General features: G+C 31.3%; 3 protein-coding genes and 2 long non-coding RNA genes across 6 annotated transcripts; 2 read left to right on the top strand and 3 right to left on the bottom strand.

The window, feature by feature from the left end:
• Positions 1–2782: 2782 nt before the first annotated feature.
• LOC142222052 (26S proteasome non-ATPase regulatory subunit 9) lies at positions 2783–6255 on the bottom strand. Of its 2 annotated transcripts, XM_075291980.1 has the most exons (4): positions 6157–6255; positions 5989–6092; positions 3184–3516; positions 2783–3127 (listed from the first exon to the last, which is right to left on the bottom strand). In XM_075291980.1, exons 2-4 carry the CDS (start codon positions 6088–6090, stop codon positions 2909–2911), a joined length of 654 nt encoding a protein of 217 aa, XP_075148095.1. In that variant the 5' UTR covers positions 6091–6092; positions 6157–6255; the 3' UTR covers positions 2783–2908. The 2 variants fall into 2 exon arrangements, with proteins under 2 accessions (XP_075148095.1, XP_075148096.1); XM_075291981.1 differs by lacking the exons at positions 5989–6092; positions 6157–6255 and adding an exon at positions 4937–5086.
• A 4033-nt stretch (positions 6256–10288) lies between these two features.
• Positions 10289–13179, bottom strand: LOC142222049 (uncharacterized). The gene is made up of 9 exons (XM_075291979.1): positions 12955–13179; positions 12648–12794; positions 12400–12593; positions 12210–12346; positions 11801–12018; positions 11415–11744; positions 11211–11341; positions 10542–11155; positions 10289–10478 (listed from the first exon to the last, which is right to left on the bottom strand). The coding sequence occupies exons 1-8, from the start codon at positions 13052–13054 to the stop codon at positions 10946–10948; spliced, it is 1467 nt and encodes a 488-aa protein (XP_075148094.1). The 5' UTR covers positions 13055–13179; the 3' UTR covers positions 10289–10478; positions 10542–10945.
• Positions 13180–13996: 817 nt separating this feature from the next.
• Positions 13997–14949, top strand: LOC142222050 (uncharacterized). Its single transcript, XR_012718250.1, has 3 exons — positions 13997–14212; positions 14369–14695; positions 14770–14949. It is a non-coding gene; the product is annotated as an uncharacterized LOC142222050 (long non-coding RNA).
• A 1344-nt stretch (positions 14950–16293) lies between these two features.
• On the bottom strand, positions 16294–17193 carry LOC142222051 (uncharacterized). Its single transcript, XR_012718251.1, has 3 exons — positions 16942–17193; positions 16551–16874; positions 16294–16482 (listed from the first exon to the last, which is right to left on the bottom strand). It is a non-coding gene; the product is annotated as an uncharacterized LOC142222051 (long non-coding RNA).
• Positions 17194–17623: 430 nt separating this feature from the next.
• Positions 17624–22182, top strand: LOC142222048 (DDB1- and CUL4-associated factor 10 homolog). Its single transcript, XM_075291978.1, has 6 exons — positions 17624–18265; positions 18349–18462; positions 19177–19546; positions 19610–19765; positions 19831–20116; positions 20878–22182. The coding sequence occupies exons 1-6, from the start codon at positions 18090–18092 to the stop codon at positions 21711–21713; spliced, it is 1938 nt and encodes a 645-aa protein (XP_075148093.1). The 5' UTR covers positions 17624–18089; the 3' UTR covers positions 21714–22182.
• Positions 22183–26021: the final 3839 nt, after the last annotated feature.

The raw sequence follows: 26021 nt of genomic DNA, 5'->3' as shown, positions 1-26021 counted from the left end.
ATGCCAATGCCTCTGTTAGGCATGGTATCATGGCCAGGAGACAACGAATACAAGAAAGAAATAGCACAGTAACCACCAATGATAAACATGAATAAATAAACGACTTTAGGTGCCACCATGCAAAGTGACCACTTCGCAAACAAGTAAATATTTTTGAAGTACCGTAACTTTAATGAAACCATAAGCATATAGAGCAACGTTTCTCCATATATGCATATACATAAATTAAATTAAAAATAAATTTAATGCAGTGCAAGGTAGTTTTGAAAAGGAAATAAACGAAAATTGGTTTGCAAATTACATTGCTTCGTCAAAATTGTCAAGAAGTTCTGCAATGAATAAATATCTCATGTGCAGCAAATACTTTTTAAAATAAAGCAAACTTTAACTTGAATTGCCGCTATAAATCTTAGACACATGGAGAGGTAGAGAGAATAAATTAGAGAACAGCTGAAGAGAGGCAGAGAACAAAATACTTGCTGTATATTTATCATTATGACACTAATTCAAATGACATTGCTTCGCAACAACAATAGCAGATAATGAAAAAAAGAAGATAAATAAAAAAAAGAAAACTACCACTAAATACCTATATTGTATTTGGAAACTAGAATATCATTTTGGATGAATAGGAGCGGAATTTATTGTATATTAATTACTCTTCTTTTCATTATGTAGTTATTATGATAATATAATTCGAAGAAATAACCATTTTACTTAAATTATCCGTCTGTCCGCTTGTCGCGTACCCTTTAAACATCACCCTGTATATATGTACGCATATCCTCACGCATATATACATACATGCAACCGTAGAAACTTTTAACGGAAATGTGAAAATACTCCACGTACGCACAAATACAAAGCAACAGCAAAAATCATTATATATACATTGAGTTTGTGTATCTGTGTGTGTGTGCTATGTGTATTTCAAAGCGTTGGGATGTATGTAGTAATCATTATGTAAAGACCACAAGATATCTTTTTTCTACCATGTACAAATTTCACTTTGCCAAAAGAAGGGAGACAATTTTCACTTCACTTTAACAATTTCTTACATTTTTTATATTTTCACTTTGATTTCTAATTAAAATGTATTATTGCCTTTTATTTCTTCAATATTTATCCTTCACAAAGTTGGTATTTTCAATTTTTTCTTCATTATACTCGCGAATTAGTGTTTGTTGCACGCGCTTTCAAATAAGCTCGATGACGACGGCAACGAGGATACTCAACACTCACTGGTGAAGTGCAAAGAATAGGATAAAACAAATAAAGAAAATCTAATTGTCGTCCTGTAAAAGTGATGCCAATTGCAGTTAGCAAAAAAACGCAAATATTATACATTTTGGATTTGCCATATAAAGAGATTTATCGGACGGATATGTTTGAGGTAATTGCACAAATATAAAGTAATCGTGAAAAATGGTGATTTTAGCGGCTAAACTTAATAAGCGGCTAAGCTTATTATAAATTTAAATAAAAACGAAAATGAAGTGCTGAAAACATAGTTATTTCGCTTTTAAAATTATATATATATATATATATATATATATATATATATATATATATATATATATATATATATATATATAATATATATATATATATATATATATATATATATATATATATATATATATATATATATATATATATATATATATATATATATATATATATATATATATATATATATATGATTCAGTAGGGATATGATGAAATTTTTTGACACTCGTAAAATTTTCCAAGAATCATACAAATATTGCCCTCATTAATTGTTACATTGTGGTATAAGGCTTATATACACATTGGATGAATTAATATGTGGCATTCGTTTATTCTAATGAAATATTTTATTGAAAAAATGTGTTTATATATATATATATATATATATATATATATATATATATATATATATATATATATATATATATGTATATATATATATATATATATATATATATATATATATATATATATATATAATATATATATATATATATATATATATATATATATATATATATATATATATATATATATATATATATATATATATATATATATATATATATATATATATATATATATATATAATATATATATATATATATATATATATATATATATATATATATATATATATATATATATATATATATATATATATATATATATATATATATATATATATATATATATATATATATATATATATATATGTATATATATATATATATATTTATATATATATATATATATATATATATATATATATATATATATATATATATATATATATATATATATATATATATATATATATATATATATATATATATATATATATATATATATATATATATATATATATATATATATATATATATATATATATATATATATATATATATATATATATATATATATATATATATATATATATATATATATATATATATATATATATATATATATATATATATATACATATATATATATATATATATATATATATATATATATATATTTTTTAAGAAACTAGATTAAGTATATCCCTGAGACTTGTGAACGATATTTCCTGAAGACCCATAAGTATGGTTCGTATTTAGTTTTTGTTATATTCCGATGTACTCTCATCTCATATTTTACTTTGAACTCCAATTGGCCGATGTCTGCTCCTTGTTTGATAAAGATCGATATTCTTATTTTACTTTTCATATCATACCATATTACCCATTTGCCAACTCGAAATCATGGGCATCTAAATAGAGCTCGATTTAAAATAATACTTCTTACACAAGCAAGAAAAATCCCGTATATTTTAATTGTATCAGAAAAACAATATACCATACCATACCATAACTAAATTATTGAGAAATGAAAATTACATTTCCATTATAAACTATTCACACAACACAATGTTGCATCCCAGCAATCCATTACCCGACCATCGTTGTGGAATTAGAATGATGTTTAATATTTCGTTATTTCGTAAGACTTTCAGTGGAATTCGTTGATCACGCATGTGACTAACTACGATTCCAATGCTTGTTAAGTCCTGTGTAAAATTCTTTGCATTTATAGATCCAAATTCTGCTATTTCGTCATGGCATTTTAATCCCTAATACAAAAATTTCAAATTCAATTACAAATCGGAAAAAATAATATTTTTCTTACCGCCTTTTCTGCTGGTGAACCTGGATCAACGCGTGTTATTTTAACTATGGCTTTTATTGGTTCCAGACCATTACAAGCAGATTCCATGTCTTCAGAACTTTCATTGGAACTATCATTAACATTCATGTCCGATGTTTGCTCCGTCAATTGCTCTTCTCTAGCTTCCGCGTGTAATTGATGCATCAAAGATTCAATCGATTTCATTAAGGTTTTGTGATTGTTCTGCAGACAAATGATTTGTTGACGGGCTTGACGAACTTTGTAAATGTCAATATCGTTGCGAGGAAATCCCTCTGGATCGACCAATGGACCATGCATGCCAACATTTGCATTCTAAAAAAAAATATTTTGTACGCAAAGTAAAGGTTAATAATTCGTGTAACAACAATGAAACAATGAAAATCAATATGTATTGTATGCATGAAAAAAATGAATACAAAAATAAAATTTTGCAATAAATGACAAGAACTATTTTTAAAAAATATTTGAATTTAAAGCTTTTTTGGTCGAACATTGAACTAAATTACGTGGATGGCATAAAAGAACGAGTAGTCTGATTTTAGTCAAGTTACATATTTTGATAGGTGTTGGTTTTTGAACTAAAACAAAAAAAAAAAATAAATTTAAGCAAATTTTTTAAAGTTTTAGGATTTTTCTACATACAAAGAATAATTTACAAAGGACGCCAAAGCAAATTATCTTTGAATTTCATTCTACACAATTTTTTTGGATTAATTATAGTGTATATTATTGAATAAAGAATAAAATTCTGTTATATTTGCTTTGATATATTTTTAAAATATTTTTACTTTTGCCTTTCCTCTATTATAAGAGCAAAGACATTTTGGATAAACGAGGTTTTGTTATGTATTGCGTTTTATGCAAATTTTATAAAGTTTTTGTTTTCAATTTTAGTTTATGTTTGTTGTTAACTATCAGCTACAAAAATAAAATTGCGTAAACTTTAGAAATTGAAGTTATTTGTTGAAATTTAGCAATTTTGGAGTTTTCTGAAGGGAAACCAAAAAAAAAAAATGCCACCAAAATGGCCAAAATTGAAAAAATGTGAAAATTTCACATGTTTTAAAAACTTTTGAAAAAATAACGTTACCTTTTCGGAATTAGCAAAATTGTATTTTTTGAGTAGAAAGCATCAAATATGTTATAAAACAAATTTATTTCAGAAAATAGGTTATTAATAAAAAAAAATTGTTAAACTTCTCATAGCCGAGTGGACCAATTTTAGAGTTCTGTCAGTAGGGTTCCGATCCTCCTAGGGTCTCAAAATGTGGTTCTATACTGTCAATGTCTCCGCTCCAACCATAATCTACAACCGTTGCCAAAAAACGGACATTTTGTACGTTGTACGGGATCGAAGCAGTGTGCAACGCACAGTGGATGCATTTGTATGGGATGGAGCGACAAAAATAGTTTGAATAGAGGTATCGTTCTGAAACTTTCAGAATTAGTGTATAGATATAAAAGTATAAATTTGTGCAATTATGGGCGGGGTTGGACAAAGGGGCGTAGTACCTCCCATACAAATCACAAATCAAAAAACCCTCATTTCTGCTCCTTTATTTTACTAACTTTATTTAAACAAACTTTGGTATGTGGGTTTAGTGTACAATATGTACCTATATTTTAATAATGTTTAGATATCTTCCAACAAATCAAAAACAGATGTCAATAAATTTTATTTTTTGCTGCATGGTAACTTCCTCTGACCTGTTACAAATGGATCTGAACTTACGAGCAACCGATTTAACAAATCCCCGTTAGTTGCAATGAGTGACGTCTTTCTAGTGTGTTTGAGTCTAAATCTTTTTTGCTTCGGCAGCTTCCTCAGAAAGTTCCCCAATAGACACTAATGCATGATCTATGATATCGGAAGCATGTATTAAAATTTTTTTGTTTTTATTTTACTCAAAATAATATAATACAACAAACGAAAAACTAGAATGAAAGAAACAATAACATCAAATGTCAAAATCATAAGAAAATCGGAAAGAGCACAAAGAGAATAAACAAAACAATGCCAAGAATTATTTTTTTTTTTAAACAACAAAACACTATTTTTGATCACTTGTACCAACAAATCTAACGTTTGCGTCAGCTAAACAAAAATCACATTCCAAAACAACGAGGAGGGATACTATATCGTTGATAAAACAAATTGATGCAAATTTTTGCAGATAAACTAAAGAGTTCCTTAATCTTGACACTTGTACAAATATGTGGAACCAAGATTTGAAGCAGCAAGAGTAGGATATATATTTTGAATCTCCATGTAAAGTTAAAAAGCACAGTCAAAAAATTAAAAAAAAATCGAATGGTAAAACTAATATATTATAAACACCTTATTGATTTTTTTATTATTATTATACAAAAAGTATCTTATTACCATTTACGACAACTTCCATTTTCGGTATATTTAATTTTGCCACTTATTTTCGTATTTTTTTACCACGTGCACTTGACTTAAATTTGGAGTTGTTTTATATACACCACGGACTTCAACGCATACTTGCATTTCTCTTGCTTATATTTCGTAAGAACCGTTAGAAATCATAAAAGAGAACTGAAAGTTAATAGATATGATGTCTTTAACGACTAGTACATCGTCTTCGATTTTTTTATTTTTGTCGTATGAGTGCATCCACTGTGCAACGGTCCCATAAAAATGTCAAGATAGGATGTCATTCATGGACACCTTGAGATTCTCCAATGATCCACCCACATCGAACTTGTTTAAAATTAGCATAACATGTTTTTTGCTACATCATTCACATTCATATCACTGACCTGGGATAATATGCTGCCATATGCATCGATTTGCATTTCCAAATCCTTTTTCTCGTTCATTAGTTTTAAGAGTTTGTCCTTTGTTGATGATGGCCCAATCATTTCTATAAAATTTAATAAGCTTATCTTTTGTTTTTGTGACGAATGTAAATCTGATGAAGACTATACTTGCGAATTTCGTTATTGTTTACAAAATAAATGACATCTAGAAAGAACCGACTCCAGCGTTGCCAGCTGGAGAACGAAATTTCAATACCATATTGTTCTCTTGATACACATGAGAATGAAATAATAACATGATGGCACCACTTAAACAGTTCTACAAAATTAGGGTTTTTTATTGATAGCGATTTGTAATTGAATTTTTTTTATAGATAGCCAAGAAAAAAAGCAAAAATGTATTACTTAATATAACTAAATTTTTTAAAAAAGGGAATAAAAAATAGATAAATGAAAAATTTTTTGTTGTTATTTTGCTTTTCAGTCTTTTTGTTTCAAAACAGCACCTTCTCAATGGTGTTGTCAGTTTTCCGATGAGGTTTATCGTTTACGACTGTTCCCTGCCAACACATTTTGAATTTGACGGCGCTTCTGAGAATGCCCACCACGTCGAAAACAATCGTATACGACATCCAAAACTCGTCGGAAAAGCGCCGTCACTATTGAGAAGTTGTACCACGCCGAGTTACTACATAAAAGTATCGCATGAGTGCAATTATCAGGTGCATTTTTTAATAAATTTAGAACGCCTTTTTTAATATATTGTGGTCAAGTAAACACGAATGCTTAATTTGATTAAGCATTTATAAATTCTTATAAATATAACATTTATAACACTATTACAGCACATTTAATGCGCTTTACAGACTATCAGTTATTCCGGACGACAGTGCTCGTGTCGAACATATCCCATATATTGTGCACATTATAAGTTAAGTTCGAAGGCATAAACGATACTGCTGCATGTTTATGGGATCGATAACACATTTACTGATTATTTAGTCATCGCCGACAAGTCGTATCGATCCGACACACTGTAAGATTCTTTACAAACACCGACATTCCGTCCGGAATAACTGATAGTCTGTAAAGCGCATAAGTGACACTGCAAATTCAAAAAATGTTACACCCAGAAAACAAATTCGTTGCGTCAACCGAATTATTTGCCAACCGAAAGCGGTTGGTTCCATCAACTATCAAAGAGTTCGGTCGACACAACTAACATTTGACAATTGTAACCGCTTGGTAGTATGTTGGACCAACCTTGCATTAGTTGTCGTTATCGACTCTTTTTTATTTGGTTTGTTGGTGCAACCGCCCACGAAGTTATTTGTTGTTACCCTTACCAATTGTTAGATATACTTACCAAATTACAGTATTAAATGAAAAGTGCAGATTATATAATTCAATTTTCATATATTATGCATGTACGTACATATAAGTTTTTATAAACATAAAAGTATAATTCATAGACATTTGTAGAAATATGTATATTATAAGAAATTAAAAACTAATAATCCCAAACTACAAATTCTTCTCCAGAAGGGGATACAGAAATGTTTGAATATGAATTTATTGCAATATTTTCCAACTCAAGCACATTGTAATTTTTTCTATTTGAATCGATTCTGTATGCATAGTAATGGTTGTCAAAATATAATGTTTCTAAAATTTTTGTGCATATAAAGTATTTTTTATCTTCAAATATTACATTCTCAATCAACCCGAAATACGGCTCATTATTTTGACATACACTCAAGCAAACTACAACATTCTTTTTTAAAAGCATATTATTATACAAAATCCATGATATTTCCTTGGCATATGGGCTGATCCCACAAAGCTTCATTTTTGAATCATTTGATATTGAACCTGTTTTAATTTGTGGAACGAAATTATTTTCCAATATTTGTTGGGCTGTATTTAGCTGATTTTTAATATTTAATGATTTCAAAATATTGATTCTGTTGTTAGAGTTATGAGCAGTTTTTTTAAAAACTTGATGCTTACTTTCAAATCGGATTGAATTTGTATGAACAAGTGGACCTATTCGATGCATAATTGTCGAATAATGGGTCATAAAATGGAACTTGGGTTTTAAATAACTCTGAGATAATTTTTGGTAAAGCTTATTGTGATAAGCTATCAAATGACTTACATATTTTGGCGTGCTGGTTGTAAAACTTTTTCTATATAAAACACTAATTATTTCCCTTAAAGTAATAAACAGAGACCACTCTTCGCAACCAGTAATCATGTCTCCTATTAAAAATGGGAAATACTTAATGAAAGAAAGCATTTCGGAAGCTGATAATTTTAATTTGGATTTACTCAAGCAATCTTTGTCAAGAAGAGGTGGTTTTGTATCACTTGGCCCGAAATCAAATGTTTCAATTCGCTTATTTAAAAATTCTATAGTGAATATCTTTTTATCTACACAAAATCTTTTTAATATAACTAACAAATCGTAGTGGGCAACGCCTTCTAATAAATCGTGCATTAAATCCACACAATTGTTTTCGACAACATGAAAATTTTGCAATTTATTAAAAATAGAGTTTTCTTTAATACCTTTTGGTTCAGAAGTGTTTGATAGGTCGAATGCATAATTTTTTTTGTCTCTTAGTGAGTTTTCGTTTTCCACACATAAATGTTTGGCTTCATCGGAATTTAATCTACAAAACCTACAGTAATAATGAGCTCGAAATGACTCAGAAAAGCCCAAAATGGAATTAATTCCCAAATTATCGCCACCAATTAGGCAGGTAATAAGTTTAATAATTTTTCCATTTACTGATACTCCCACATTTTGTAAATTATTTAAACTCTGAACTAGCTTGCTAAATATAACATCATTGCCGTATTTTTTCCGGTCTTCTGTGAAAAAGAGCATACCCAAATAAATAGATGATAAGCATGAATTTAAGTGGTCAGGAAGAGCTAAAATTTTTACATAAACACCACCAATTTTATATTGACCACAATGTGAACCTAAAGGATTAAGTATTTCAAAATCATCAAAGTAAACCATTATTGGTATGCATATTGTAGATTTGTCGTTACCAGCGTTAAAATAACGCAGTTTTTCTTTCCATAAAGGGCTTTGAATAATGTTGTCAAGTGACAAAGATAATTCCAATTTACTCATGTACTTGATAATTTCATTAAGTAAAACTGTTTTGGTAAATAGCACACAAAATAGGGTTTCTAAATTAACCAAAATATAAAAAAAATCATAGTTAGAACTTGTGATCTGATTACCATTTTTGTAGCAAAGAGAGGTCTCCGTTTCAATATCAACAACAGTGTAATCTATTAGTATATTCTGCGCTTCTAACAATTTCAATAGCAGATACTCTGATTTTCCTTCCGAAGGGCTTATCATGGACTTAAGATGTTCCTTTATACAATTCGTATTTACTTTGTCATCGTTTAGCAATTTTAGTAAATTATTGATATGCATATCATATACGTCAAAAACACCACTTATTGATTCAAATGCTAATTTTCGTGGTATTCTTTCATCAGATACAAATTTTAAAACCAGTGCCAATAAATCTTTTTTATATGTTTCGAAAATTGAAATATTCTGTTCGGTAAACAACTGCATTGAGTTTGTAATAGGGGTTAATGTGGAAATGGTGGAACCAGAATCTATTTCATTTTCAACCGATCTACTACAAAAAATAGTTTCAAAGTGATAATTTTTAATATGCCTCAAATGGGTGTAAACATTTGAAAAAACTCGACTACAATTTGTACTACTACATCGGAATATCGAATTTTTTCTATGCATGTTTCTTAAATGTTCTGAATAAGAAAGGTAGGTATTTAAAAAAATATTGCAAAAACTACAATTCATGTTAAAAATAATTATCTATTTAAATTGTAAAATACGGTTTTAATACCTGTGTTATTAGAATCGTGCTCGGTGGTTACGTTAAAGACATATTTTTGTAAAAAATTCCATACCATTTTACTTTCAGCTGCACGCTCACAAAAAATCGCTTCTGTAACATATACTCCCAAACATATTTTGCTTCAAGCATATATATTTTTGGGTATTGCCCAAACATTTATATGTTTGATCTCTTCCAATATATAATATGTTTGAAAGCATATTGGTCTAAACAATATATGTTTGGGTAGTCTAAGTTCCAAACATTTTGTATTTTTGCATCCAAATTCAATAATGTTGTCTTCCAAAAAACAATATGTTATTATGTGAACATATAATATGTTTGGAAGCATTTTGCACCCAAAAATATTATATGCTTAAAAAAAATTCTCCCAAACAATATTGTGCTCAAAATTTTATTTATTTATTTATATATTTACAATCATAATGAATTATGAAAATAAACAGGTAATATAGATGCTAACAACATAGGTTTTCGACCTGAATGCTCAAAATTTTGTTTCTGCCCAATTGTATATTCCCCCACATCTTTCTCACTTCCACGAGATTTTTTAGTTCTTAGCACCTTTTTCTGTAATACAAACATTGTAGAAGAAATTATTCAATTGTATGATTTTTTTTATTTTAATTTTACCTTTTGCCGGACGGAGATTCGAACAGCGGACCACACAGTTTGTAAGGATCAAAGAAGTAGCTGATCAATTGACCAAGGAAAAATAAAATGTTAATTTTGTAATAACAAGCAACAACAACCAACTTAATTCAATATCGCTCCCTGTTAAATAGCGCTCCAATCTACTAAACACATATATGTTTATAGGCTATTTCTAAATTAATATATGTTTACATCCAAGCATATTATATTTACAAACATTTTATGTCCCAAACATAATATGTTCTAACATATTAACATATATGTCCCAAACATGTTATGCTAGTTTATGAACATTATATGCTTGCACTCAAAAATATTGTGTTTAAAAATTTGTGTTCCAAACATATAATGTTTATAGCCAAACATATGAAAAACAGTCTTTTTCATCCGTGTGGATAACGTAAATTTAGGGCCATATAAAAACAAAAGCAAATTTCTATTGCTTGCAGGGGATCGTCAAATAAATATTTGTTGTCACACAATAAAACGTAAGCTTGCAAAGATTTGAAGTCACCTATAAAAACGATGTATGGTTGCGAGGTCAAGTTATCTTCCACATGGTGATTTTCGAAATCATCAGCCTGTTGTAAAGTCTGTAAAAAAGTTTTCATTAAAATGTTATTGTTTTTTCATTGTATAGTGGCTTACATCAAAATGGACAACAAACTTTTCTTGAATTTCAATTTTTGAAACTTTGATTTGTTTCTTATTCTTTGCTCTTATATTAATTGAAGGAAATAAATATGGTAATAGCAAAAACGCAACTGCTTTTTTATCTCCTGGAAACGAAACAAAAAAGAGGCTAGTAAGAAGTTTTTTTACATATATATATGTATATATAATATCACATACTTTCCGGTAGTGTATCTGCTTTGCGTAAAATTTTTTGAGCACTATAGTCCTTTACACTTTTTAGTCTCTCAAAAATGTTACTGTATAAGCTGTCCCATGTCGAAATTCCATTATAAGTGGGATAAAGTGATGCTACGTCAGATTTAAAAAGCTCAAATACTCCAGCGTGGTTAGTTCTGAATACTGGAAACAATTGCAAATACTCCCTTGTACAAGAGCCGAGTTTTCGCAATAAGTGTTGTCTTTGCTGCAGACTTCTACACCAAGCTGCAAAATATTCGTCATTCATACGACTGGTACTCTTTAGAAATTCTATATCATCTGAAGTATCTGAATAATGATTGCCATTAACATTTGTCATTTATTAAACGTCATACGTCATTTACCTTGAAACACTGCACCTGGGATGGTTTTAGGCTGGTAACCGCGACGTTTTAAGAAACCAGATTTAGACAAACGTTTTCTTAAATTGTTGTAAGCATCATATAGCTTTCCTGAGGCTTTTTGTCCGAATTTAGCAGGTGAATAGTAAATATCCTTTGGCTCTTGTGGAAAAAGTTTGCATATTAAATCGGAAATATATATGTAGTCGGCTCGCGTTAATCTGCAATGAAAGATAAAAAGAAAATATCAAACGAAGTATTAGTTAATGCAAATCCTATATTTTATCTCATAGTAAATAAATTTGGACTTCTGCTATTGGTAATTATTATATATAAATTGCCACTGAATTTTCGTTCACTAACAAATAGACCTAGACAATTTTTGACCTTTTTCTAAATTATTTATACTCACACAAAATTCACATCGTTTTGCAAAATGTATTTTATAATTATTTTCGAAATTTTGGTTCTATCAGAATTCTCCAAACACTGTACGCTATGCTCCCGCACAATAATTTGAAATTCTATATCTTCCAACTCTTTGAGTATCTATAATTGGTACGATCAGAAATTTTACAAAGAAAATCATTTGAAAGTATTACACTCAAATCCAATAATGCCGAAACGTTGTTTAAATCATTCATTTCATCAGAAACAACATTTTGAGTTTCTAAACTTTGGATTTCTTGAATACTTTTAGATTCAGTTGCTGCTACAGTCAATCCACTGGCTACTTCCTCCACTTCAAAATCATCTTCAATGTCACACAAAATTTCTTGAAATTCAATTACTTCATCTACAGATTAAAGCAAATTAAAATATAAAATTTAATTTTAAATAACTTCAGAACCTCTCTGAAATTCTTTTGCCTCAAGTACCCATCCTGGCACATATCGAAATTGGTTGATGTAGTCAGGCAATATATCGTCTGATATTTTAACACCATTGGCTGCATCAAAAAACTGTATGTGTCCAAGAATTTGGAAATGTTCCTTTACTAAAATAATTCAAAAGAAGAATACTCAGATTTGACATTCCACTACTATTACGATAAATAAGTACGACTGTAATAAAAACTAACAATGTACAAATCTGTTCATAATAATGAAGTAGCTAAAATTTATTTTTTTATATTTATCTCATTGAAAATCACTTACTGTCTTCACAAATAGCATTTGTCGTCAAGCTCAAAGCTCCGCATTTTATTGGAACGATTTCCTTCTTGTTTTTGTATAAGACGTTTACGAACACCGCCATTCCAATTATATTACAAAAATATATGGTAAAAAAGTAGTTAAACTGTCTTGGAATCTTCTGTCTTGAAAACAACCATAGTATTTTTCAGCTATAAGCGCCAACCTTAAAAGAAAACGATCAGATGTTTAAAAATATGACGTAAATGTTTACCAATTATAAAAGCGTGTGCGTTAGTGAAAGTGAAAACAGTCTTATATCACGTTTCGGTTCTAATAATTGTTCCTTGTGATGTTTGTACTTTCGTCGTTTTTCTTTTTCCGTCTAAAGGTTGGTATTAAGTTCAGGTTTAGCCGCTTAAATCATTTTTTCACGATTGCTTTTCTTTTATAATCCACTTTAAGGAATACATACTTTATAAAAATTTGCTTTGGGCTATTCCCCATCAAGTTATAATAAAATCTGAAACAAAAATGTATAATTTTACACCTTTTTTACTGATTTAGTTTTCACTTTAGTGAAAAAATGAAGATTTTAGCGGCTAAAGGTGAGTATTGAGTTCGAGTTTATCCGCTAAAATCGATAAAGTGAAAACTAAATCAATAAAAAAGTCATAAAATTATACATATTTGATGCAAAATTTATTATTACTTGATGGGGAATAGCCCAAAACAAATTTTCACAAAGTCTGTATTCCTTAAAGTGGATTAATTAAGAAAAGTAATTGTAAAGAAATAGCGCTTTTAGCGTCTAAACTCGAACTTAATACCCACTTTATAGGCTAGTTTCTCATTTTGTGATTAACACTTAACCGGAGGGTAGACTACCGATTAGTACAAATTTTGTAGAAGGTCAGCTATTTTACCGACACGATAAATAATTATTCATTGAGAAACCGTCCATAATAATGTTTAAAAAATTTGAATTGTCCATTAAAAACTAACATTATCCGAAAAACACTAGATTTGAGAACTGTTAAAATTCCATATGTTTTCAAACACGAAATTATCAAACATACACATTACATTAGCACGCTTTTCAATAATGTTGTGCTTAATGGCGATTCTGTATTTTATGTGAATCACATGTAAACAAACGGGAAATATTCCAAATTGCAGGAAATTGTAACTAAAAGTTTTAAAATATTTACGGGAAAATAATACTTTATCGAAGATAAAATGAACCCAATTGAGCAAGGAGAACATTTGCTTGTGCTAGAAGGTAATATCTGCATAAATACACTTCACGCCCAGCTCTTTCCAATCCGATAAAATTTTGTTTGCTATCACAGTGAAAAATGTGTATTCTTTAATTTACATTATTGTTCCTTAACACCATTAATTTTGTGTATTTCATTGATGCGCCTTACTCGACCAGCACTAAAACCCCCGCATATCATGTGAACCCCGGGATCTGCCACAATTCAGTCTGAAACAGGTCTTGGAAGCTGAGAACACTTCTTTTGCCGGAGCTGAGACATTAGCAGCTGGCCAATTTATATTGCTAACTCAGTCATTTGGAAATATATATTTGGATGAAACCATTTTGAGTTATATATGTGTCCATAATTGTACATCTCATCCGGTTGAGGGTGCGACAGTAAAGGCTGACCTACAATTTAACAATACCCGGATAAATTTTCCAATGCATGAAAACTAAACCGGCCACACTGGGTCCTGATGGGACTTTATATGATACGCGTCGGTAGGTCCAAATATATATTTTCTTTATGTAATTTCTTTCATATAATCCTAATTGATGAAAATACATTTTTTCAGGTTGATGTAGTCTTGAGGAAGTCTATTGTGCTGCAAATGAAAAACGACAAAATATATTTGAATATGTACTTACCAGAAATGTCCTCCTTAAGCCTCTAGTGCCGATCTTTAATACAATAATATGCAAATTTTGTAGCGTCATACCATGTTGATATAAATAATTATTTGTTGCAACAACTAGCTTACGCGCGTCACATAATTGAACTAAGATTCTATTAGTATACTCAATTTTTGGTTGTACCAACCATTTGTTGATTCCCATGATGTAGGTCTCTCTATGCCGGTGGTTAGCTCAACAATTTTATGCAGCATAAAACTAAATTTATCGGCATTGGTTATTGTAACCAATTGAGTGATTATGGGAACTTCTCTTTGATTCTGTGAACTTTTTTATGGTCGTGTTGGATGTATAATGGGGAAATTAATCAAAACATTGTTCTTGTAACAAAAAATAGGTTACTGACATTATTTCCTCATTGTAATGATCGAATTGCAACCAACCATTTCTCTGGGTGTAGCAGGGTGGATTTTCATACTTATGAAAACGAAATAAATTGAACACAAATGGTCCTGGGTTCAATCCTAGCTTCGACCGAACACAAAAACATTCATCATATGTTCGACTAGAATGTCCAAAACAGCTCAAGTTATAAAGAAAAATTTAATTTTTTGACTGTCAGTCAAACGAGAGTCCTTTTGAATACGATAAATTGGCTGTTAAAATTTATTTGGAAATATTGGCAAAATGGGCGAACGCATCACAATTAAGCATTTCATATTGAGTAGTCTCCTGACTCGCGAAATAAAACATATTTTAATTTCAATGGGATCCAAGAACATTAACAAACGTAAAAAAAATAAAAAAATGTATATACATTTTTTGAATTTGGGGGCGCTTCTGAGAATCCCCAGTACGTTGAAAACAATCATATACGATATCAAAAACTCGTCGGAAAAGCGCCGTCACTATTGAGAAGTTGTACCACGCCAAGTTACTACAAAAAGGTTTCGCATGAGTGCAATTATTAGGTGCCTTTATAGATCAATTTAGAACGACGCCAATAAGAGACCCTCCAAACAATCAGAAAAAGCACATTTTAAGATAGTGGTAAAAGAATCATTGTGGTCGAGTAAAACACGTTTGTTTAGATATTTAATAATTTGATTAATTATTTACAAATTCTTAAATATATAACATTTATACCACTATCACATTTAACATAATTTTTTGTATTAATGATGAGGTAGACCCTGCCAACATTTTTTGAATTTGAGGGCGCTTTTGAGAATCCCCACTACGTCGAAAACTGTCGTATACGATATCCAAAACTCCTCGGAAAAGCGCCGTCACTATTGAGAAGTTGTACCACGCCAAGTTACTACAAAAAAGCATCGCATGAGTGCAATTATTAGGTGCCCTTCTGGATACATTTAGAATACGCCAATAAGAGCCCCTTCAAACAATCAGAGAAAGTGCATTTTAAGATAGTTGTAAAAGAATCATTGTGGTCAAGTAAAACACGATTGTTTAGATGTTTATTAATTTTATTAAACATTTATAAATTCTCATAAATGTAACATTTATAGGACTATCACATCACATTTAACATATTTTAATGCACTAATAATAAATTGAAGTTGAGTTTCAAGTTGCAAGTTACATGTTGTAGCGTCTATCAGCCAGTGCTTTTATTCCCAATGGAGGCAGACTGTCTGGAAAAATATTTGAAAAACTATCACTTTATTCCATTTGGAAAGTCAAAAATTGTTCACCAATATACCTTTCACAATTTTAAGCGAAATAACTATGTTTTCGGCACTTCATTATCGTTTTTATTTAAATAAATTATAAGAAGCTAGTTGTGCTTGGCGTTTCACAAAATATAAAATGGCTCTTGTAACAATAGTGATGGCAAAATACTTTCATGCGAATAGTGCTGGCAAAATACTATCACAGTTGGCGATTGTTGCAGTGTCACATACGAGTCTGTGGTAGAGATGAGGATGAAATGGAACTTTGAAATGCTGGCAGGGGAGTTACAAGTAGCGAGTTACATGTTGCAGCGTCTATCAGCCAGTGTTTTTATTCGATGGAGGCAGCGTGTCTGTAAAATATTTGAAAAACAATCACTTTATTCCATTTGGAAAATCAAAAATTGTTCACCAATATACCTTTCACAATTTTAAGCGTAAAATCTATGTTTTCAGAACTTTATTTTCGTTTTTATTTAAATAAAATATAACAAGCTGGTTGCGCTTGGCGTTTCACAAAAAATAAAATGGCTTTTGTAAAAGTAGTGATGGCAAAATACATGTATGAAGTACATTTTGTACTTTATGATATGCTGCCCCCCCCATCACAGTAGGATGGTTGTAGTGACATTTACGAGTCTGTGGTAGCGATGAAGATGAAATGGAACTTTGAAATGCTGGCAGGGTATATAACATTATTGATATAAGATTGCTGGTTCAATTTTTTATGTAAGAGTTTATTTTTATTAATTTATATTTAATATTTTTATATAATATTGTAATGTCCGTTAGATTAGTACATTGTAATTCGTTAAATTGGCCCTGTAAAGGCGTTGAATTGCTTAAATAAATGGAAATAAAATAAAATAAATTTGGTATACTTGTCATTATTTTTCATTTTCATCACAGTAGAACTAAACGATATGATTTGCCTACGGAGGGCCATTTAGGCGACCATTTGATAAAAATTTATTGTAGTTAGCTGTTTCAGCAATACTCCCTTGCTATGACGTCACAAATCTGAAAGGCAAATGTAAACAGCTGAGAATAGAGAAATGTGTAGATTTCTCTTCCCAAGAGTACGAAGTTTAGTGTATGCCAGCAGCGATTGGCCGCCTTCTCTTTAAAGGCCGCAATTCGTCGATAACAATAATATACAGTCCTTGACGGCCATATATTTGTGACAATTCAGGCTAACGAACAAAAATAAAATAAATTAAGCATATTTAATTTTCCAACAATTATTTTTTAATATATATTGAAGTACATACAATGTTGAAAAGAACAATAACAAACATCTAGCCGCCGCCTAGGAGAAATAGTGTAGTAGACGGCGCCGAAAAGATTTGACATGTATCAGCTTTGCACGAGCTTTAAACAAATAAATAACATATTCCACAAATATCCTTGAAAATACATGTATTTTGTTAATACATTTGATACGGCATATATAACCTAGCTGCACGCAATAGACACTTGTATTTGACCAAGAAACAGTCATATCTAGACTGGTTTTAAAATAAGTACTTATTCACAAGAAAAAAACTAAAACAACTGTTGGAAGAATAATGAGCCTTCACAGATGGCTATACCGGAGAGAATATGGCCTCCCTTCAAATCGTATGGATTTCGATAATATTATGCATCGGGTCTATGGTTCCATGAAGGATTTTGATCATTGGAATGACATGAATCAAACATCAGACTACGGAGCAGTTTTCAATTTGGAATTTTCACCAAAAGGGTTAATAAATAGAACTTTGTGGCATTAGGATAATCCTTTCCAATTTCTTGTTATTACATTGTTCATTTTGTTTGTGTTTTTAGGAATGTCTTGGTGGCAGCCTGCGAGAAGAAGTCTATATTGTTTTTCGATGCGATTACACAGCAACAAACTTATAAGATCAAAGATGCACATACTGACAATGTTAATTGTATCAAGTAAGTTTGGAAAAATGTAGAAACCGGGTTACAAAGTTTTGTTATAAAACTTAAAAAAGGTGTAAAAAACATGAGGGGCACAAGTGATTTTTATCGGAAACGAGACACAGAGTTATTAAATCTTGGAAAAGATTTAATGACACTATTGTTGTAGTTCTTTAGTATCTTACTTGGCCTATAGCGGTGTTTCAATCCTTGCACAAGAAGAGGCTGCTTATATCGACCCGGTATGTACGACCGACTGCAGTGAGGGGTCATCTTTTGGACACCCTTAAAGCCGGTACTGGGGTGAGATTTTCGCATGAAAATATTCATACTTTTGTTTAATACATTTAAAAGGAAAAAACTTTTGCAAATTTCTCCTTAAATAGCCCCCTTCTAAAATATAATGAAATTTCCCAAAAAAAAAGTAAAAAAATCAAATGGACTACAAACATGCACTGTTACAATAACGAAGAATAACTTCAACATAAATTTTTTCGACTTAAAAATCGGTATTAGCTTCTTAATGCAACATGTAAAATTGATTGATTGATTGATATTGATCTATCCCTTACTGTTATTATCCAACTTTGACCTGTTTTCAGCAGCATTTGCTTACATACAAATTAATCCATATCGTCTTTATTAAGCAACATTTGTATGACAAATTAAACAATATTGATCGAATAAATTTCGAAAATTCAATTTTGACAAATCTTATTTACATTTCAGATTTCTCGACGAACGTATGTTTGCAACGTGCTCAGATGATACAACAGTTGCTCTTTGGGATTTAAGGTACATCAAGAAAAAGGTACGGAGCCTACATGGTCATTCAAATTGGGTGAAGAACATTGAATATTCCCACAAGGATAATTTATTGGTGACATCTGGCTTTGATGGCAGCATTTTTACATGGGATATAAATTCACATACAGAACAAGGTTTAATATATCAAAAAGTGTTCCACACAAGTGGTCTGATGCGATGTCGCATTTCACCTGATTGCTCAAAATTGGTAATTTGTTCCACTGGTGGTTATTTAATGATAATACATCATTTAGACTTGACTTCGTTACATAAGGACTTAAATGGCTTCAGGGTAGGTTGTCCATACAACCATATCCAAATTTGTGGAAATTTTATTTTATTTTTTATAATATAGCCAAGCATATACCGTTTGATGCAAACAGGACATCAGTATATACCTCAAGCTGCCAAATTTGACCATGTTTTCTCTAAGAAACAAAAGAAAAACCGAGTTGAATTGGTAACAGATTTTCCAGAAGAAAATGATGCTGAAGTAATTTTAGCCTTACAAGTATGTTATTAATTTTTGGGAGTTTTTTTAACTAGTCCTATTTAATAATATTTCTCATACATCAGATCCATCCTTTGGGACATTCAATACTAAGTCGCAACATAAGTTACGATGAAAAGACTGAATGGTCTTGTATACATGATATAAACGAAGAGCCACGTGATATACACGAAAATATACAGGAAGATCATAAAAGTTCTAAAAGGAAAAGGAAAATTATTTGCGACAGCGAAGATGAGTCTAACAGTGGATTGGGTGGTGGTGATGAGAGTGGAGATTCAACAGATGATTTCTTACTCAGTATAAACCGTAGACAACGAGTTTTAAGGCCACGTTTACCAGGAGGTGGAGGTATGTTGATATCAGATGAATTTAATTTCTTTTTTGTTAATCTTATGTTATGAAGCCATGAGGCCGAATGAAGAAGGTCCCTTATAAATCACCAGAAATCCGAAATATTAACACCATCGTGACGGTGATGTTTCTTTATGTTATGGGGTTTTTGTGCCAAGCGATTGGCTTTTTAACCTAAATCTACCAATTTTAGCGTTGTGTATCGAGAGGTTGAAAAATGTTGAAAAAAAAACATTTTTTACCATTTCCAATTTTGTTTTCCGGTTTTCAATTCAATGTCATTTGCGCAACAGTTCGGCATGATACTCAGCCTTTGATCTCGATTGCGATTGGAGGTGTGCACATGACACGGAATTGTTGTTACTCACAGTCACAAACTTAATCCCGCATCAGGATCTCAGGCTAATTAGGCCATTATACACGCTGATGAACGTTTTCCACTTTTATGCCCTAATTTGCTAAATTCCTTTGAAGAATTTTCGTGATTCACTTGCTTGTGTCTGTATATGAGTAACATTTCTCAACTCGTGAACATGTGTAAGTACCAATTGCGTACGTCTTCGTTTTCTTCATAAAATATTCGTCGTGTTTAGTGTGTACCATTGGATGTAAGTCCATGTCTATATAACATCAGACATTCGCCGTATTACCTCTATTTATTTATTTATCTATATGAAGTTCACTTTTATTATAATTGGATAATATTATAGTTATTTTGTGGCAACCAATAAATTAAGTTATATTATTTTTGTTAACAGCGCCACCTCCACCGCCGCCAAGTTCGGCGAATGCAGCAACATCATCATCTCCCGCAAGTTCTTCTAATTCTAATGCTAATTCCTCCTCAACCTCAGCAAATAATCAATCAACGTCAGCAACAGCACCATCAAATCAATCATTTGTTCCCGATATATGGGCAGCGGAAGTCACAGTTCAAGAACGAGCTATACGACAAAATCGAGCCCGCAATTCAAATGCTGTTACGGGCTACAACTATGTATATGCTATTAGCAGTGGTGTTTTGCCAGCAGTAGCATCGGCATCAAATCGAAATAGCAATAATGATAGCTCAAATCGTTCTGCCGATTCCCCATCTAGAAGAGGACGGTCGACATTTTCGGATATGGCCGCTTCTACTGATGGCAGCAGCACTTCAAGCAGTGATTCTCCACCATATTTACCAGTGTTTGAACGTATTCGTGTACGCCCTCTAATATTGCCACCCAAACGTAATGACTATAGCCGTGGTCGGAAAATATTCGAAAATCCCAAAAAACTAATGTATTACATTCAAGAACCGAATAAGGGCAAAGGTTTCATTAAGGAGCCTAGCTTTTCTGCAGACGGGCGTATCGTATGTTCGCCATACGATAATGGCGTTCGATTATTAGGTTATAGTGACACATGTTGCGAATACCCTCGTCATTATCGAGAAATTGATACCATCAAGCAAAAACCACGTGCACTTCATGTTCTTAAGGAATTGAGGTGTCATGATGATAAAGTTCTTAGCACCAAATTTAGTCCAAGAGAACCATTGTTGGCTTCTGGTTGTAAAAGCGGAAAAGTTGTATGGTATCATCCTGTTTTGTAAATGGCAATATCCAATTTGAGCAATTTTGTTCACATAATATAAAAAAAATATATTTATTTGTTGTATTGTTTTTTTATAACACACCTATTATTGGTATTTATTAGAAGATCGGCTCATGTGCATACGTATTTTATACACAAATATAAATGTGCGATTTTTTGAAATTAAAAGAGAAATAAAATAAATAAATATGCATCAATTGATAATATAAAATACACCAATTGGTCAGTGCGTCCGATGACCGATGATACATGCTTAAGAATAAATTCATTTGAATTTTAATTTGTAGATTTTTTATATCTATGTAAAAAATACCTAGATTTAGTGCTCTGAAAAACTTAAATTGAAGAACACATGTTAATTCTAAATATTTTAATTTTTTTGGATCGAAAAAAACTAAAATTTTTCTATTCATATATAAGATAAAAAAATATTATTGCAAAATAAATATATTAAAAAGTTATTAAAACGTTGTCTTCCATTTTTATTGAGTACGTTTTAGTAAGTTCGTTAGACTTGCAGGAAGAAGGTGCCACGTTTAATCCAACTCAAATTTTTAATTCGAAAATTACGCTACTATTGATCGTAGAAAAATGAGAAAAAGAACAAAATCGGTCATTCGAGTCCTGCTTAAAAAAAAATCGCAGAGGGAAATGTTACTGTGCCCAATCTAGTGCTCGACTTCGAGATCGGCCAAATATAAAAAAAATCTGATATTTTTCTGAAAATAATGTATAGATACAAATAAATATTCTGAAACTTTTATATTTTTTTATATATTTTGCTCATTTTATTGAGAAAAATCGTTTTCATATGGCACGAAAAACGTTCTATTTTAACGCATCTGTATCTCGCGTCGTAACAGTCCGATGAAAGATTACGTTTCATTTCTGACGATTTTGTTTAGTTGATTGTAAGAAGAAAAAGTACCAAATGTTTTACATTTTTCGTTTTTCAATCACGACCGTTTTTGCTTGACGTTATCGTAAGTGACGTTACCAAACTCTTAAGAAATGGGACGATTTTGTTGCGATTCATAAATTTTTATTTCTATAGAAAATTTGGTCAAATTTTTATTTCTATAGAAAAATTTATTTCTATAGAAAATTTTGACATTTTATTTCTATAGAATTTTTGTCAAAATTTCATTTCTATACAGAATTTTTCAAAAATTTATTTCTATAGAAAATGTTGTCCAAATTTTATTTCTACAGAAAATTTTGTCAAAATTTTATTTCTATAGAAAATTTTGTCCAAATTTTATTTCGTTGTTGTTTTTTATTTCAGCTTAAAACCATACATTGACTAAACTACAAGAGTAGCTTAACCAACAGAGGAAAAGAATGTTTGTCAAATTTATTTGGGCAAAGCCCTATAGACTGCAAGATGGTTGGATGGACGCACGTTTCGGAATTACCACATTCCTCATCAGCATCCTCTACATGCAGCAAAACTATCAACCAATTATCAGAATAAATTCAGGCAGTTTATTAAACCCAACAAAAACCACACTTGAACCCTCCGAAAAAAGGTTTTACATTGATAGCCGGCTTTTGCCGAAATAAATTCGAAACAAACATATCTCTTTTCCTATGCCACTGTCAAATCATCGATTTGAATTCACATGGCTGGGTTTATTTTGAGCGTGCCTCCTCTTCTTTTTCCATTTGTTTTGTTTTGTTATTGTTGGTTTTGTTCTTTAAGCATTGTTGTTGTTTTTTATTTCAGCTTAAAACCATACATTGACTAAACTACAAGAGTAGCTTAACCAACAGAGGAAAAGAATGTTTGTCAAATTTATTTGGGCAAAGCCCTATAGACTGCAAGATGGTTGGATGGACGCACGTTTCGGAATTACCACATTCCTCATCAGCATCCTCTACTTGCAGCAAAACTATCAACCAATTATCAGAATAAATTCAGGCAGTTTATTAAACCCAACAAAAACCACACTTGAACCCTCCGAAAAAAGGTTTTACATTGATAGCCGGCTTTTGCCGAAATAAATTCGAAACAAACATATCTCTTTTCCTATGCCACTGTCAAATCATCGATTTGAATTCACATGGCTGGGTTTATTTTGAGCGTGCCTCCTCTTCTTTTTCCATTTGTTTTGTTTTGTTATTGTTGGTTTTGTTCTTTAAGCATTGTTGTTGTTTTTTTTCCGCTTAAAACCATACATTGACTAAACTACAAGAGTAGCTTAACCAACAAAACAAAACAAATGGAAAAAGAAGAGGAGGCACGCTCAAAATAAACCCAGCCATGTGAATTCAAATCGATGATTTGACAGTGGCATAGGAAAAGAGATATGTTTGTTTCGAATTTATTTCGGCAAAAGCCGGCTATCAATGTAAAACCTTTTTCCGGAGGGTTCAAGTGTGGTTTTTGTTGGGTTTAATAAACTGCCTGAATTTATTCTGATAATTGGTTGATAGTTTTGCTGCAAGTAGAGGATGCTGATGAGGAATGTGGTAATTCCGAAACGTGCGTCCATCCAACCATCTTGCAGTCTATAGGGCATTGCCCAAATAAATTTGACAAACATTCTTTTCCTCTGTTGGTTAAGCTACTCTTGTAGTTTAGTCAATGTATGGTTTTAAGCTGAAATAAAAAACAACAACAATGCTTAAAGAACAAAACCAACAATAACAAAACAAAACAAATGGAAAAAGAAGAGGAGGCACGCTCAAAATAAACCCAGCCATGTGAATTCAAATCGATGATTTGACAGTGGCATAGGAAAAGAGATATGTTTGTTTCGAATTTATTTCGGCAAAAGCCGGCTATCAATGTAAAACCTTTTTTCGGAGGGTTCAAGTGTGGTTTTTGTTGGGTTTAATAAACTGCCTGAATTTATTCTGATAATTGGTTGATAGTTTTGCTGCAAGTAGAGGATGCTGATGAGGAATGTGGTAATTCCGAAACGTGCGTCCATCCAACCATCTTGCAGTCTATAGGGCTTTGCCCAAATAAATTTGACAAACATTCTTTTCCTCTGTTGGTTAAGCTACTCTTGTAGTTTAGTCAATGTATGGTTTTAAGCTGAAATAAAAAACAACAACAATGCTTAAAGAACAAAACCAACAATAACAAAACAAAACAAATGGAAAAAGAAGAGGAGGCACGCTCAAAATAAACCCAGCCATGTGAATTCAAATCGATGATTTGACAGTGGCATAGGAAAAGAGATATGTTTGTTTCGAATTTATTTCGGCAAAAGCCGGCTATCAATGTAAAACCTTTTTCCGGAGGGTTCAAGTGTGGTTTTTGTTGGGTTTAATAAACTGCCTGAATTTATTCTGATAATTGGTTGATAGTTTTGCTGCAAGTAGAGGATGCTGATGAGGAATGTGGTAATTCCGAAACGTGCGTCCATCCAACCATCTTGCAGTCTATAGGGCTTTGCCCAAATAAATTTGACAAACATTCTTTTCCTCTGTTGGTTAAGCTACTCTTGTAGTTTAGTCAATGTATGGTTTTAAGCTGAAATAAAAAACAACAACAATGCTTAAAGAACAAAACCAACAATAACAAAACAAAACAAATGGAAAAAGAAGAGGAGGCACGCTCAAAATAAACCCAGCCATGTGAATTCAAATCGATGATTTGACAGTGGCATAGGAAAAGAGATATGTTTGTTTCGAATTTATTTCGGCAAAAGCCGGCTATCAATGTAAAACCTTTTTTCGGAGGGTTCAAGTGTGGTTTTTGTTGGGTTTAATAAACTGCCTGAATTTATTCTGATAATTGGTTGATAGTTTTGCTGCAAGTAGAGGATGCTGATGAGGAATGTGGTAATTCCGAAACGTGCGTCCATCCAACCATCTTGCAGTCTATAGGGCTTTGCCCAAATAAATTTGACAAACATTCTTTTCCTCTGTTGGTTAAGCTACTCTTGTAGTTTAGTCAATGTATGGTTTTAAGCTGAAATAAAAAACAACAACAATGCTTAAAGAACAAAACCAACAATAACAAAACAAAACAAATGGAAAAAGAAGATGAGGCACGCTCAAAATAAACCCAGCCATGTGAATTCAAATCGATGATTTGACAGTGGCATAGGAAAAGAGATATGTTTGTTTCGAATTTATTTCGGCAAAAGCCGGCTATCAATGTAAAACCTTTTTTCGGAGGGTTCAAGTGTGGTTTTTGTTGGGTTTAATAAACTGCCTGAATTTATTCTGATAATTGGTTGATAGTTTTGCTGCAAGTAGAGGATGCTGATGAGGAATGTGGTAATTCCGAAACGTGCGTCCATCCAACCATCTTGCAGTCTATAGGGCTTTGCCCAAATAAATTTGACAA

This window comes from Haematobia irritans, chromosome 1 (assembly GCF_050003625.1).
Source record: "Haematobia irritans isolate KBUSLIRL chromosome 1, ASM5000362v1, whole genome shotgun sequence".
Lineage (NCBI taxonomy): Eukaryota > Metazoa > Arthropoda > Insecta > Diptera > Muscidae > Haematobia > Haematobia irritans.
This window is presented reverse-complemented; position numbering and strand designations above follow the sequence as displayed.